The sequence below is a fragment of the Portunus trituberculatus genome, chromosome 27 (assembly GCF_017591435.1).
Source record: "Portunus trituberculatus isolate SZX2019 chromosome 27, ASM1759143v1, whole genome shotgun sequence".
NCBI classification, from domain to species: Eukaryota; Metazoa; Arthropoda; class Malacostraca; order Decapoda; family Portunidae; genus Portunus; species Portunus trituberculatus.
This window is the reverse complement of record NC_059281.1, coordinates 15,299,902-15,314,901: the sequence shown is the minus strand read 5'-3', so window position 1 is coordinate 15,314,901 and position 15,000 is coordinate 15,299,902. Positions and strand designations below refer to the sequence as shown.

The 15,000-nt window shown below is 42.3% G+C and overlaps 2 protein-coding genes across 4 annotated transcripts in view; both read left to right on the top strand.

Annotated features, from left to right (window-relative positions):
* The first annotated feature begins 5,339 nt into the window (after positions 1-5,339).
* LOC123509771 (3-hydroxyisobutyryl-CoA hydrolase, mitochondrial-like) lies at positions 5,340-10,775 on the top strand. 3 transcript variants are annotated; one of them, XM_045264293.1, is made up of 9 exons: positions 5,340-5,494; positions 5,612-5,853; positions 5,957-6,115; positions 6,683-6,856; positions 7,469-7,620; positions 7,910-8,020; positions 8,199-8,373; positions 8,572-8,728; positions 9,562-9,700. In XM_045264293.1, exons 2-8 carry the CDS (start codon positions 5,613-5,615, stop codon positions 8,700-8,702), a joined length of 1,143 nt encoding a protein of 380 aa, XP_045120228.1. In that variant the 5' UTR covers positions 5,340-5,494; position 5,612; the 3' UTR covers positions 8,703-8,728; positions 9,562-9,700. The 3 variants fall into 3 exon arrangements, with proteins under 3 accessions (XP_045120228.1, XP_045120230.1, XP_045120227.1); XM_045264295.1 differs by having other exon boundaries at positions 8,572-8,712; positions 9,562-9,699; XM_045264292.1 differs by lacking the exon at positions 8,572-8,728 and having other exon boundaries at positions 9,562-10,775.
* Positions 10,776-11,885: 1,110 nt separating this feature from the next.
* The window catches only part of LOC123509768 (ceramide transfer protein-like), a 19,415-nt gene continuing 16,300 nt past the window's right edge, over positions 11,886-15,000 (top strand). The window contains exons 1-2 of the mRNA XM_045264288.1: positions 11,886-12,092; positions 13,106-13,255. Coding sequence (XP_045120223.1) covers positions 12,006-12,092; positions 13,106-13,255 — 237 coding nt within the window. The 5' untranslated portion in view covers positions 11,886-12,005. The remainder of the gene's footprint in view (positions 12,093-13,105; positions 13,256-15,000) is intronic.

Below are 15,000 nucleotides of genomic sequence, written 5' to 3'. Positions count from 1 at the left end.
TAAGATAAAAAGGTCACTGGGGAAGCTCTAGCAATCAGAAGGTATACTGTGGAGAGAATCACATATACACAAACATACACACATACACAGGAAACGCTTTGCTCCCTCATCACGACTCTTTTCCAAGGCCACAGAGATGATTAGCGGGGTTTTCAAGTGTTTCTCCAATTAATAATGTAGAAATCTTGTCACTCTGCCTCTAGAAACGTAAAAGAAACATCTTAAAAACACTTTGCTTTCTCACCAAGACTTTTTTCCAAGGCCACAGAGATGAGAGTAGCAGGGTTTTCAAGAGTTTCTCCAGTTGATATTGTGGAAAACTTGTCACTCTGCCTCTAGAAAAGTAAAAAAAAAAATTAAAAACTCGTTTATATTTAAAGAAAGCCTTTTGGAATAGTGAAGGTGAAGCACAGAAAAGTTTGAGAATAAAAGTCATACACACACACACACACACACACACACACACACACACACACACACACACACACACACACACACACACACACACCTCCCTAACAAGTATCATATGAACCCTCGCATCACCCCCACCATACCTCAATAACACCTTAACAACACCCCAAGAACACCCCAACAACCTCACACCAGCCCTCAGCCACCACACCCCCGCCAGCCAGCCAGCCAGCCAGCCAGTCCACCACCGAGTCAGCAAACCACCCAGCCAGTCAGCCAGCCAGCCAGCCAGCCAGCCCGCCCTTCCTCACCCACACTCTGCACTTGCCGCCCACCACAGACACTATAATTATGGCGTCGTGTTTTGTACAAGCTGGGAGGGTGCCAACTTGGTGCCAACACTAGTGCCATTTCGCCCTGGGTCTCGTGTGGCAAAGCTGCGGGCTGGGCATGGCGTGGGGTGGCGTGAGGAGGCGTGGGGAGGCGTGGGGAGGCATAGGGAGGATGTTAGTAATAAGGATTCTTGAAGTATATGGATGAGTACTAAGGAACGTGAAGGTGTAACTAGCTGCAGCAGACCTTTTGGCCCTTACCAGGTTGTTAGGGGGTATTGAGAGAGAGAGAGAGAGAGAGAGAGAGAGAGAGAGAGAGAGAGAGAGAGAGAGAGAGAGAGATTATATACTTAAATTTACATGAAGACCAACCACCTACGCAAAATCTCTCTCTCTCTCTCTCTCTCTCTCTCTCTACGTGCCGACAAACACCTCAGCGGGGCGATAACAGGCAAGGTCAAGGCTGAACAAGTAAACACCGACACACCTGCAGTTTCATTAGCGTTCCTGGCCAGCGTTACCAGTACATGATGACGCCAAGATAGGTAACAGCCACCATATCGCTTTGTCTGTAGCGCATATGCCTCACTGCTCATCATGAATTATTGATGTCCCACAAGCACCTGGTGAGTACGTATGGCTGGGAGAGGCACACACACTCACCCACGCATCAAGGCACTAAGGCATCTACTATTCATACCCATACTAGGAAGGATAAATATAGGATGGTGTGTGAATGTAATGGAGGTTATCTAAATGGTGTGTGTGTGTGTGTGTGTGTGTGTGTGTGTGTGTGTGTGTGTGTGTGTGTGTGTGTGTGTGTGTGTGTGTGTGTGTGTGTGTGCGTTGTTTTTGTCGTAGGATATGGAAGTTTTGTTTTTCTCTGTTTCTGTCTGCCTTTCTTTGTGTCTCTGTCTCTCGATCTCTGTCTTTGTCTTAGGTAAGTCTCTCTCTCTCTCTCTCTCTCTCTCTCTCTCTCTCTCTCTCTCTCTCTCTCTCTCTCTCTCTCTCTAATTTAATCTGTTATGTCCAGCTATTCATCGTTTTATTCACTAGTTACTATTTCTTCTTCCTAACCTAACCTAACTTAATCTAACTATCCACTCACACACACACACACACACACACACACACACACACACACACACACACACACACACACACACACATTTCATCCACCAACTTCCTATCCATATCTTCCCAGAGCCACTGTTTACCTGCTTATCCACCCATCCGCTATCCACCTACTCCTAGCCACCACACGTCCACCCATCAGCCATCCACACACTAACAAATACCCACACACATCCATCTCACCCACTTACCCACTCATCCACATTCCCACGCATCTCCCTCCATCCCTTCCACCCCTTCACCTCCCCAGCCACACCCTAATCTCCCCTCTTCAATACTAACAGGTGGGTGTTGATAGGGGCGAAGGTTCGGGTGGTTGGGGAGGGTGGTGGTGTTGGGGAATGGGGGAAGTTGGGACACTGTGCGGGTTCTTTGTGTGTTAATGGGAGGGGAGATGAGGGATGGGAAGGGGGAAGGAGAGGGGGATGGGGAAGGGATGGGGACAATGGTGGTGGTGGTGGTGGTGGTGGTATAAAGGACTGCATGCAATCCCTCCTCCTCCTCCTCCTCCTCGTCTGCCGCATCTTCCTCTTCCCTCTTCATATTAATCTAATGCGCCCACTGACCGACCACTCTCTCTCTCTCTCTCTCTCTCTCTCTCTCTCTCTCTCTCTCTCTCTCTCTCAGTAGCAGACCAGAAGACATCAAACTGACAGAAATATTACGAAACACGGCACAAAAAAACATACATAAAAAAACTAAACAAAAAAAACATGAGAACATTTAAAAACACACTTCCATAAACCCATTCCTGTCTCCCCCCCATCCCCCCACCCCCCACGCACCTACGTCACCTGTTCTTACCTGCCCCTTGTATAATCTCATATTTATTCCCTTCATTCCTATAGTACGTAGCAACCGAGGCTTATGTGTACCTATCCCTACGCTCTTCCTCTTCCTTGTCCCTCTCCCTCTCATTCCAACCAGGCGCAGTACCCACAGATCCCCACAGCACATTCCTACTGTTAATTAAGCAGTGTCCTTCGTCTCCCCTATCAGGTGTAGGAGGAAGCCCCGTGCCTCATTAAGGGCGAGAGGAGATCCTGGTGGTAATGTTTGTTCTGTTACGTGTGGTGGACTTACTTTTGCTTACTTCTACTACTACTACAGGAATTTTAACCTTATCTCTCGTATCTAAGACAATATTTTCCAACGCTTTTGCTCTTGTTGTAGTAATACAAGTGTTTTTAATGGTGGTTTTGTTTTCTTTATGGTTCTAGTGTCTGACTAACAAGTTTTCTGCATTATTAATAGAAGGAACAGTCGTGAGCTTCCGGCTTATCGTCTTTGTAGCCTTGGAAAATACTTGTGGTGAGAGAGTGTAGCCTTTCTGAGCACTGCCTTCATCACCACACACACACACACTTATCTCCTAATAGCCTTCATTTAACCACCATTATCGCCAAGGACAGCACCAGAGATGAAATAGTAGTAGTAGTAGTAGTAGTAGTAGTAGTAGTAGTAGTAGTAGCAGCAGCAGCAGCAGCAGCAGCAGCAGCAGCAGCAGCAGCAGCAGCAGCAGCAGTAGTAGTAGTAGTAGTAGTAGCAGTAGCAGTAGTAGCAGTAGCAGCAGCAGCAGCAGCAGCAGCAGCAGCAGCAGCAGCAGCAGCAGCAGCAGCAGCAGCAGCTACCACCGCCACCATCACCGCTATAGCAGGAAGTATAGAGATTTCTGTAGAAGGTATAAGGAAGAGTACGTATAAGGAAACGATGGTACACACATACATACATACATACCATACACACACACACACACACACACACACACACACACACACACACACACACACACACACACACACAACAGGTGGGTAAGAAGAAAGGAAAATAAGAGAGAGAGAGAGAGAGAGAGAGAGAGAGAGAGAGAGAGAGAGAGAGTTGTATGTAGTAATGGATAACTCTTGTACTTTTAGCTAACCTTCCCTCAAGCTCCCTCCTCCTCTTCCTTCTCCTCCTCTTCCTTACCCATTCCTGCAGTCCCCCCTTCAAGGTTCTCCCATTAACGCACCATTGCTAGTGTGTGTGTGTGTGTGTGTGTGTGTGTGTGTGTACAGACACCACACAGTAGAGCAGTACTTCTCTCTCTCTCTCTCTCTCTCTCTCTCTCTCTCTGTGTGTGTGTGTGTGTAGTAGTAGTAGCAGTAGCAGTAGTGGTAGCAGTAGCAATAGTAATTAGTACTTAAAAAACATGTGAATATTTTTTTAAACATGAACGGACAGACGCCAGCACTTGACTCCTTGCCGATCCTGACCATATAATTTCTCAGTACATAGCAACACCTGATACATACATGTGTGGGTGAAGAAGGTATGAGAAGCATGGTGTACCCGTGGTTCCGCCGTGAGGAGAGCTACCCATCATGTTGCTCAAACTGGAGTGTGAGTCCCACCATGGTTATTTTATTTTGAGTCATAACTTGTACCCACATACCAGGTGAAGGTTCAGATTTTTACCCCCGCTATCAGTGATTTTTTACTTGAGGTGTAGTGAAGTGCTTGTGTTTTCAAAAGTACGTTTATGATGAGAAACGTGAGTACGGCTCCTGCTAAGTTAAATATGTGGACTTTAAAGTGTGATCTGTAGTCCTTATAATAATGTAAAAATAAAAAATAAAATTTTTATATATTTCTTTCTAATTTGGCATGTTGTCAGGTTTTGACATATCGAAATAACAGTTATAATTTTTCAAAAACATCGGTTCTCTTGAATTAAATTGGTGGACTTTATAATTGTTTTTAAGCAAGTCGAAGTTCTAACACTTTAATTAATATGTTTTTTGAAATATTTTTTTATTGTTCATCCCAGCAATAATTTTACTTTTCAAAATTGGTTTCGATTGATAAGAAATCGCAATTTTAATACCATTCGTGTCCAGCTTCTTTTTTGAGAATTCTCATTTCCATATTATTTACGTAACGTATATGCGTGACGTCATCAAGGGAGAGGCCCAACCTGGAACCATTGCCTTGTCTTTCATGTACAGTTTGTGATTTACATTCAGCTAAATTTTAGATGTGAAGAAAACACAAATATAAATACAAAAATCCACCAGATATACAGATAATGAATAAGTTAAATAAACAAGTGAAAGTGAAAGACGCTACAGCCAGCCAGAGGATATAAAATGTCTGAGCCTTGACTGGCAGAGTGTGTCATGTAATCACACAAGCAAATCTTACCTCTCACAAAGCCTGTCTGGAGTACAACCCCAGCGATAGCAGTATTCACACTCACTCTAAACTGTCACTAAGATAACCAACTTTAAACTTAACTAAGATAACCAACTTCAAACTCTTTTTTGTTGTTGTTCTCTTTTCCGCAGTTTGTTTACTAGGGCCGAGACCGAGTGAACCAGCCGAAACATCCAAAACCTGATAAAAGAATGAAAAAAATTACACAAGAGTTCACTAAATTCATTCATTTTATTTTACTAGATAATTTAAATAGACGATATATACAGAATAGGTAGAGCAGCACAACAGTAGAGCCGAACACAGCAGCTGATCAAGGCCGCCTGCTGCCTGCCACCCGGCCAGCTGATTGCGGTGCATTCATCGCTGTTTACGTAATAATACGAGTAAAGAAAGCTCAGGAAGCTGCCACACGGCGTGTACAGGTACGTAGAAGTGTTGTCCCTCACCCACCCGGCGTGACAAGCAGTGTGGGTGGCCTGGGCGAGTGTTGAGTGTGGTGGCACCTCGGGCTACACTGTTCCGTTACTCTCACCCTATAGAATGTTGCCATGCCAGTTGAGATCGTTGAGGCTGAGCACGGTGGTACGCCCGCTGCTGCTGCACGCCCGCACCATGGCTGCCGCCCCCGAGCCCCCGGTGATCCTGCAGGACGTGGGGGATAAGGGCGTCATCACCCTCAACAGACCCAAGGCACTCAACGCCCTCAACCACCAGATGATACAGCTCATTCAGCCCCGCCTCAAGGAGTGGGAGTCCTCCAAGAGCATGGTCATCATCAAAGGTGTGTCTGTGTGTGTTAGTTTAGCTAGAGAACTAATTATTCATAGGGTGCCTTTTCTGTGAGCATCTCCTACTTAGTTACCGTGCCTCCCACATCTTGACAGGGGCGGGAGAGAAGGCGTTCTGTGCTGGCGGCGACGTGCGAGCTGTGGTGGAGACAGTGGGTGAGCCAGACGCCCTAGGGGAGTACTTCTTCCGGGACGAGTACATCCTGAACTGTCTGATAGGCACACTGCACATCCCCTACATTGCCCTCATTGACGGTGAGTGTTGGCCGCCCCGCCTGCCCCACCACTTCCCTTTGTCAATTATCTGACATTCTGATGTTTGTTTTTAATGGGTCTCTTTGGTTAGGTTAGGCCAAGGATTTGTTCAGTTTTCAAATATAACAGGTTCCTTAGGTTAGGTTAGGTTAGAAATTACCCGTTTTCAGATTATGATGCCTTATTCTGATTTTTTTCATGAATGTCAAGATTTAGCCTGGTCTCCAACCTAACACCATGCAGAATACCATATTTGTTTTAAAAGTTCATATGTACTGTTTGCACATCCTTAATATGATGATACATGCATACGTATCATCAGTCTATTGCTGGATTTGGAAAATGTATTTCTACGCATTATCTATTCTTATTAAATGTGTTGCTGTATCCTAATACTGTTTTCCATATTAACTAATCCTTTACTTTTTTATTTATTTATTTATTTTTTTATTATTACTTTGTGTATATATTTTCATTCTCTCAGTTTATTTATTTATTCTATTGTTTTTCTCCTTGAGTTTTCCTCCCCACATGAATGCAGCATAATCTGTCTCCATGTGTGTGCAGGCATCACCATGGGTGGCGGTGTGGGCCTCTCAGTGCACGGCCAGCACCGAGTGGCCACCGAGCGCACCGTCTTTGCCATGCCAGAGACAGGTATCGGCCTCTTCCCTGACGTTGGTGGTGCCTACTTCCTACCTAGACTGGGGGGACGGCTGGGAATGTATTTGGCCCTCACTGGTATGTAAAGAGAGGCAGAGTTGTACTAATGGCTGCATCTCTTCTTAAGACTACTTTCTTCTGTTCCTTATTTAGCAAACTAACAATTAATGAATCCATAAAGTCAAACATTTCACTCATCTCAAAAAAACATTGCTGTAGCCCACATTAACTTGATTGCCCTCTCTCACAAACAGTATTGAATTTACATACCAAAAGATATTACTATACTTCATATTAACTTGATTTTCCTCTCTCACAAGCAATTTTGAATTTATATACGAAAGATTTACAAATGGTATATAAAACGGAAGAATATTCAGCTTTGGTTTTGTATTTCTCTACTCTAATCACCTCCTTTTCATTCATTGCCACTGCCCTTTTAACTGACTTATCTGTATCATGTCTCCTTGCCTTCTGACACTTCATTCATCTCCTTAACTTTAGCATCAACATTTATCCTGGCATTCTGTATGCCTTCACATATCCTCTTTATTTATCAGTTCTCCTTTTATAGACTTTGACTCTTAAAAGGTGTCTCTATATTCCATTACTTGCCTGCTTCACATGGGGGAGAGGAAGTTTTAGATCATCATCCAGTTCACGGTTACCTCATGATTGCCTCCCCCATAGGCCATCGACTGAAGGGACGAGATGTGTTGAAGGCAGGCGTGGCGACCCATGTGTGTGACGCGGAAAGGATTGGGGAGCTGGAGGAGTCTCTGCTTAGCCTGCAGTCTCCTTATCCCGAGGATGTTGCTTCCGTGTTGCAGAAGTTCCATGAGGTGAGCCTGTCATGAACACACACATAACCATGGTACAAGAAAACATGCATATGAATATAGACACATACGAAGACATAAACCACCTCCCTTTTTTCCTCCATACTCATATTACTCTTCCCTACCTCCAAACAATAGTACAAGAAAACACGCACAGGAATACAAACACACATGCCAAGACATAAACCACCTCCCTTTGTTCCTCCATACTCATACAACCTGTCTGCTTTTTCTAGTACTCTTCCTTACCCTCCAATCCCCACAGCTGTGACAAGGTTGAAAATGTTTACAGGAGTCGGCCTTCAGCAAAGACGCACCATTCTCCCTGCAGCCGGTGCTCCCCAAGATTCAGTCCTGCTTCTCGGGTGGCTCAGTGGAAGAGATCTGTGGCAATTTAGAGAAGGTGTGTGCAAACATTCATATTATTTTCCCATTTTATTCATAGTATAGTAGTGAGAAGTGACAGTTTTGAAGAGGTAATTTTTACTTATTTTCTGGGGCCCTTTTTCTTTTTATTGAAGTTTTGTTGCCCTTGACATATAAAGAAAAGAAAGTTGAGTGTTTATATTTCTTCATTATAGGATGGCTCAGAGTGGGCAGTGAAGCAGCTGGAGATCCTGAAGAAAATGTCCCCCACGTCCCTGAAGGTGACGTTCCAGCAGGTTGAGCGCGGGGCACACCTCACCCTGCAGGAGTGTCTGGCCATGGAGTACCGCATTGTCAAGCGCATCTACAAGGAACATGACTTTACTGAAGGTCTGTCTGAAGGTCACTGTGCTGAATATACGTAACACACACACACACTCTCTCTCTCTCTCTCTCTCTCTCTCTCTCTCTCTCTCTCTCTCTCTCTCTCTCTCTCTCTCTCTCTCTCTCTCTCTCTCTCTCTCTCTCTCTCTCTCTCTCTCTCTCTCTCTCTCTCCTTATTGATTAATGAGCACCTCACACTGGCAGGCATTCGGGCTGTCCTGGTGGACCGGGACAACAACCCTCAGTGGGAACCCAAGACTCTGGAGGAACTCACTCCTGAGAGAGTGGAGGAGTACTTTTCACCATTGCCCAATGGAGAAGAACTTGAGCTGTAAACTTCTGAAGGTCCTGACTCTCAATGGTAGTGCATAGTGTTGTGCTGGCCTGCCTAGCTGTATCTGTGCTTTATGCTGCCAAGAGTTATTTCATGACTTAAATTTCTGTATTATGTTCATTTTGCTGTGTAGTAATAGCTTCATGCTAGCATTACTATTTCTTTTTTCCAGCTTTACAATGAGCAGCATTGTGTGTTTATTCAAAGTCCTCTGTGTTTGTTTTTTTTCATGATTATTAACCTGATGTGTCTCTTGATCTCTTTCTTAGTCAAGTTGTTTATTTCCCTTTTCTAACACTTTTCTAACATAAATGATTGAATGATGCAGAATTCATAATTATCTTGCTTGACTTAAAAATCCCAGTAAGAAAAAGGTTACACCAAGAAAAGCATGCCATAGCATCTTGATGTGTCTTAGGTGGTGTTCTGTAAGCCATTGACAACTACCAGTGCATCACTGCTGCTGTATATAGCCTTCATGGATCAAGTATTTTAAGACAGACAGTATATTGGGTCTTTGGAATCAGGAAATATTTAAGAGCAAACAAGAAGGTGAACATTTCCCTGTACATATCTATCTACTCCATGGATGTGTGATGTATGTACTGTACAGTGTTTGCTGAAGCAGAGTGGTGAGAAAGATTGAAGCTATAGTCAGAAATGTTTTATTGATTGGTTTTATTGATTCCTTACCAGTTTATTTTGGTCGTTTCCATGCTGCATTATTTTCCCGTCTTTCTTCCTTTGTAGTGTCATCCTCAGGACTTCACCCCTTTCCTGTTTTGCCAGACTAGACTTACCACCAACTGTATACCACTGATGCACTAACACCTCTTCTCTCCCTGTGGTGTGTGTGGCAGGCGTGGGAGCAGTCCTCATCAAGAAGCACCAGAAGCCAGTGTGGAAGCCTGCCAGCCTGAGTGAGGTGTCTGACCAGCACATTGCCAACCATTACTTCTCCCCACTGAATCCTGCAGAGGAGCTTCCCTTGTAATGGCCCACCTTACCCTCTTGTCCTAGACAGGCTGTTCCTTCTGTGCCAAGCCACCTCTTGTGCTGTGAAGATTCCTCATTCTTAGAAGTAAGTTTGCTTTTAGGATAAAACTGTGTGTGTCTGTATATGTATGTGTGTGTGTCTGTGTGTTGAATTATTGTAACCTGAATACCTGAAGAAGCAGCTGAGTTTGAAATTTTGTAATCAAAGATGCTAAAGATGCTGTACTGATGTCTTTTAGTTATGTTCATAGGCACTGAGACTAACCATCTTCACAAGAGTTGTGCTTAGCTGTGATATGAATATACTTAGTTGATTGGTATACAAGCTGATTGTTTATATAAGATGTTGCAAGGTTTTTAAGGCAAAAAGTAAAGATTTGAGCTGTCGTCACAGTATTAGACAAGCTTCGTAATGGTGCAGCTGTTTAAGAGAAGCAAGTATTTATCACGAGACTACTTAGTGGGCTTCCCAACCCATGACCCAGAGAGTGAGCAGGAATGTCAAGGCAAGACTGAACCTAAAAATAAAGAGATGAACAAGACTCCACATATAACTTAGGGATTGTTTTTTCAGTATTTGCTATGGCATTATATAAGTAAGATCCTCCTGTAGATACCTCATCAAATCTCTGTATTTCATAACTCTGTAAGGTTCTGTTGTACCACTGTCAGAGTTTGTATACAGCAGCAATAACTCCTGTGCTTAGTGTGTCTCACAGTATGCCTGGTGTAGACCACTGGTAGCAGGAAGGGGAGAGGGGCACAAACTCCTAGTGATTGTGATGCTATTGTTCAGTGTTCCCTGTGTGCTTTGTGCTTCACTCTCCCTCTCTCCCTCTGTTTTTCCTTCCCAGTCCAGGAGTCTTGCTCCATGCTGCCTTAACTAACGTGTTACTTGAAATATGGGGTTTTATACCTAACACTGAGATTTTGGAGAATTTTACAGTTCAAATTCCATGTTGAATGTAAGATACAAGGTTGCTGCAGACTTAATTTGATATTTTAATTCATAAAGCAAATGCAGTTGTATTCTTTTAATGTGGGACTTCATGTAAATACAATATTACTTGTTTTCATATTGGGAATGTTTCACTCACCTCCATTATTTCTTATGACAGAGAAGTGCAATGCTTTTGTTTGTTTTAAGGAAAGTGAATAACCATCAAACAGTAAGTAGCCTGTATTCACATCTCTCTCTCCATTACACCATTCACAATACTCTTTAGTACTGTGTCCTTGTAACTGATAGGATATTATAAAGAATGCTGTATTTCATTACATGTATTTATCACTATTATTATTATTATTATTATTATTTTCTTCCATCAGATCCTTTTCTTCCTCCCGCTCTTCCTATTCCTGTTCTTCCATCATCACCTAAGGCATCACCATCATTATCACATGACCTCCGCTATTCATCATCATCATCCTTAACCTCGGTAAGATCTCACGTAAGGATGATTGCATATCATTACCAATATTAATGAAACCATAAAAGAAAAGGCGTAGAAGGGTAGAAAAACACCATAGATAGTAATATACAGAAAGGAAGGGAAGATAAAGATATTAAGGAAGGAGCCGTAGCAAAGACTCATCCCATGTCTAACAATAGGATCCAATACCACAAAAAGTGATGGCTGAATGAATACCACTTGAGTAAATAAACCACACAGTGAGAGGCAATGATAAGTCAAATGAAAGCAAAGCAAACAAATGGAAAGAAAGTCTGTGGAAGTTAAGGATAGGTAAACTTCCCAGACAAATAGGGAAATGAAAAGAATAAAGGTATAAATAAGGAAAAGCGCAGAAAGTGTTAAAGTAGGAGGAAAGACATGCGAGGTAAAAACACGAGGAAATAGATAAATAGATAGACAGAGCAAAATAAGATAGCGACAGTACTTACAATATGAGAAAGAGAGGGGGGGAGGGGAGAAATATCTATAAAAAAAAAAGCTGAATAAAAAAACAGTACCCATCAAAATAACAGTAAATTAACCAAGAGAGAAAAAAAAGAAAAAGTGTAAGGAAAAGAAAAAAATCAGAAAAAAGGAAGAAAAAAAACGAATAACATTACCCATCAAAAATACAAAATAAACCAACCTCAACCAAGCAATAGAGGATCAAACCCCACATGAACCCAACCGTGATGCTCTTTTGTCATCTATTATAGGAGAGTTGACTGTTTGTGTTATGGTGAGTTAGAGAAGAGAAGAGCCTAGAGGAGCCAGTCAGGTGTGAGGGGCGGAGGAGAACTGACTGTAGGCGCCCTTGGAACCCACTGAGCTGTAAGGACACACACACCACGGACATGTACGAGGATTACGTGGCTCTGAGTGACGAGGACAGCGAGGAGGACGCCCACGGACACGCCCACAGACAGCCGCCCGAGTTACAGGTAATGGTTGGAAAGTGGGTGGTTCTGTTGACAAGTTACAGGTGGGTTTGTGTTCGTGTGTTTGTGTGTTACTGTGGGTTTGTTTAGTGTATGTTAGTGTTTGTGTTTGTTTTCTAATGGGTAATGGGGTAGTTGTATGGGTCTATAAATGGTTACTGTGCTGTTAAGGGTCTAATTAATGGGTTGTGGGCAGTTAGTGGTGTTTTGGTCTTTAAATGGGTAATTGGGACGTTAAGGGGTTTGTTTAGTGTGTTGTAGTGGTTGTGTTCATTTTTTAATGGGTAATGGGGTAGTTGTATGGGTTTATAAATGGTTACTGTGCTGTTAAGGGGTCTAATTAATGGGTTGTGGGCAGTTAGTGGTGTTTTGGTCTGTAAATGGCTAATTGGGACGTTAAGGGGTTTGTTTAGTGTGTTTCAGTAGTTGTGCTTGTTTTTAATGGGTAATTTGGTCCTTGTATGAATCTTTAAATGGTTACTGTTGTCTTAAGGGGTCTAATTAATGGGTTGTTGGGTGTTAGTGGTGTTTTAGTCTTTAAGTGGGGTTTGTTTAGTGGGTTTTAATGGTTCTTTGTTTTTAATGGATAATGTGATCGTTGTATGGGTCTTTGAATACATGGGTTGGTCTTTATATGGTTATTGTTGTCTTAAGGGGTCTAATTAATGGGTTATGGGATGTTAGTGGTATTTTGGCCTTTACATGGGTAATTGGGTCTTTAAGGGGTTTATGTAGTGTGTTGATATTTTAATGGATAATTTGGTCATTGGATGAGTCTTTATATGGTTATTGTTGTCTTAAAGAGTTCTAATTAATAGGCTGTGGGCTGTTAGTGGTGTTTTGGCCTTTAAATGGGTAGTTTGGTCATTAATGGGTTAATTTGAGGCCTTCCATGGTCTTTAAATGGATCAATGGGACTTTTGATAAGGCAAACGTTAAAAGAAAATTATGATGATGTGTTGTGTTGTCCAGCCTTGCCCATCCTCTCACCACCTCTGTTCTGTGTTGCGTTGCAGGGGACAGTGTCAAAATGGACCAACTACATCCACGGCTGGCAGAACCGCTACATGGTGCTGAAGGATGGCACCATGAGCTATTACCGCAACCAGAACGAGACGGCTTTCGGGTGTCGTGGCTCCATCAGCGTCAAGAAGGCACATGTCAGGGTAAGGATTAAGGATGCCCAGTCTTCTTTGCCTTGTCTTATCCCTTGTTCCTTGCCTTATCCTTGGCTTGCCCCTTGTCTTATCCTTGGCTTGCCCCTTGCCTTATCCTTCGCTTGCCCTTTGTCTTATCCCTTGCCTTGTCTTGGTTCTGGTGGCTGTTAGAAAGAATGACCTTTTCCTCAGCTCTTCCCTTTTCCTCTTGTTTATCTTCTTTTCTTATTTTTTTAGTTCTTTTCTTTTTTTCGATGATTTTTCAGTGTATATATATACATATATATATATTTTTTTTTATTTTATATCTTGCATTGCCTTTCTTGTTCCTATTCCTGGGTCTTCATTCTCACCTGTTTCTCTCTCTCTCTCTCTCTCTCTCTCTCTCTCTCTCTCTCTCTCCCTTTGGTTTTAATGATTCTTGTTGTTCCCCGTTTATCAATCTCATCTTATTTCTGCTTCTCTCTCTTCTTCATCCCTATCTGTGTCAGTGTTTTTGTTGCCCTTGGCCAGATTTCCCCTCTTACATAAAAGGAAAGAAAAATGACACCCCTCGTTTTTCCCCTCTTGTTCCTGCATTCTCATCTTCTGTTTCTCCTCTTTCTTTTTTTATGCTTGTCCTTGTTCTCAGTTTATATTTATCTTCTCTTCTATTTCTCTCTTTCCCTTCTTCATTGACTTCTGTTCCTCTTCTTCCATTCTTATCTGTTACTTTTGCTCTAGTTATTTATTTGTTTTTATTCTTATATTTTTGTATTTTTTTACCTATCTATTTTATTATTTTATTTATTTATTTATTTATTTTATTTTATTTTTTTTTTTTTTTTTTTTTTTTTTTTTGCCTTCTTTTCTTCTGTCAATGATGCTCTCTCACTCACTTTTGTGTTCTATATTAAAAGTTCACTATTTGGGTCAAGAAAAATATATGTACTTAACTGAAGACAAAATACTTAACTACACACACACACACACACACACACACACACACACACACACACACACCATGAAAGATTCTGTGATGTATTCTGGTCTTGGTGCATTAGTGTGTGTGTGTGTGTGTGTGTGTGTGTGTGTGTGTGAAAGTTCCAGGGCATCAAATAGAAATGACTGAAGATGACTCAACATTATCAGAGAATTGTGTGTTTGTGAGAGAGAGAGAGAGAGAGAGAGAGAGAGAGCACACACACACACACCTTATCCCTCCCCTCTTATCTTTACTAATCTTCACTACACTAGATCCTTCACTCTCATTTTTCCTCTTGCCTCATCACTACACCTCTCCCCTCCCTGCCTCTTCCCCTCCTCCCCACCACCTCCCCTCCTTCTCCCCCCTTGCTTCCTGCCCTACATTGTGAGGGTTTAGTTGGAGTAAGGGAGGTGTTATCAAGAGGAAGGGGTGATGGGGGAGGGGGAATGGGGGTGGTTGGTCACATGGCTGGAGGGAGTGTGGTGGGTAAGCTCTGTTACTGTTGCCACATCTTAGTTTTTCTTCTTCTTCTTTTTTTTTCTTTATTTTCTTCTTCATCTTCATCTTTTCTTTTCTTCTTCTTCTCCTTCTTCTTCTTCATCTTCATCTTCATCTCCTTTCTTGTTGTTGTTGTTGTTGTTGTTGTTGTTGTTCTTCTTCTTCTTCTTCTTCTTCTTCTTCTTCTTCTTCCTCATTTCTTTTTTTTCTTGTTTTAATATTTCTCTCACTCATTTTTTTCCTTCTTTATTCACTTATTTTTATTTAAAGTTTAATTTTCTCTCCTCCT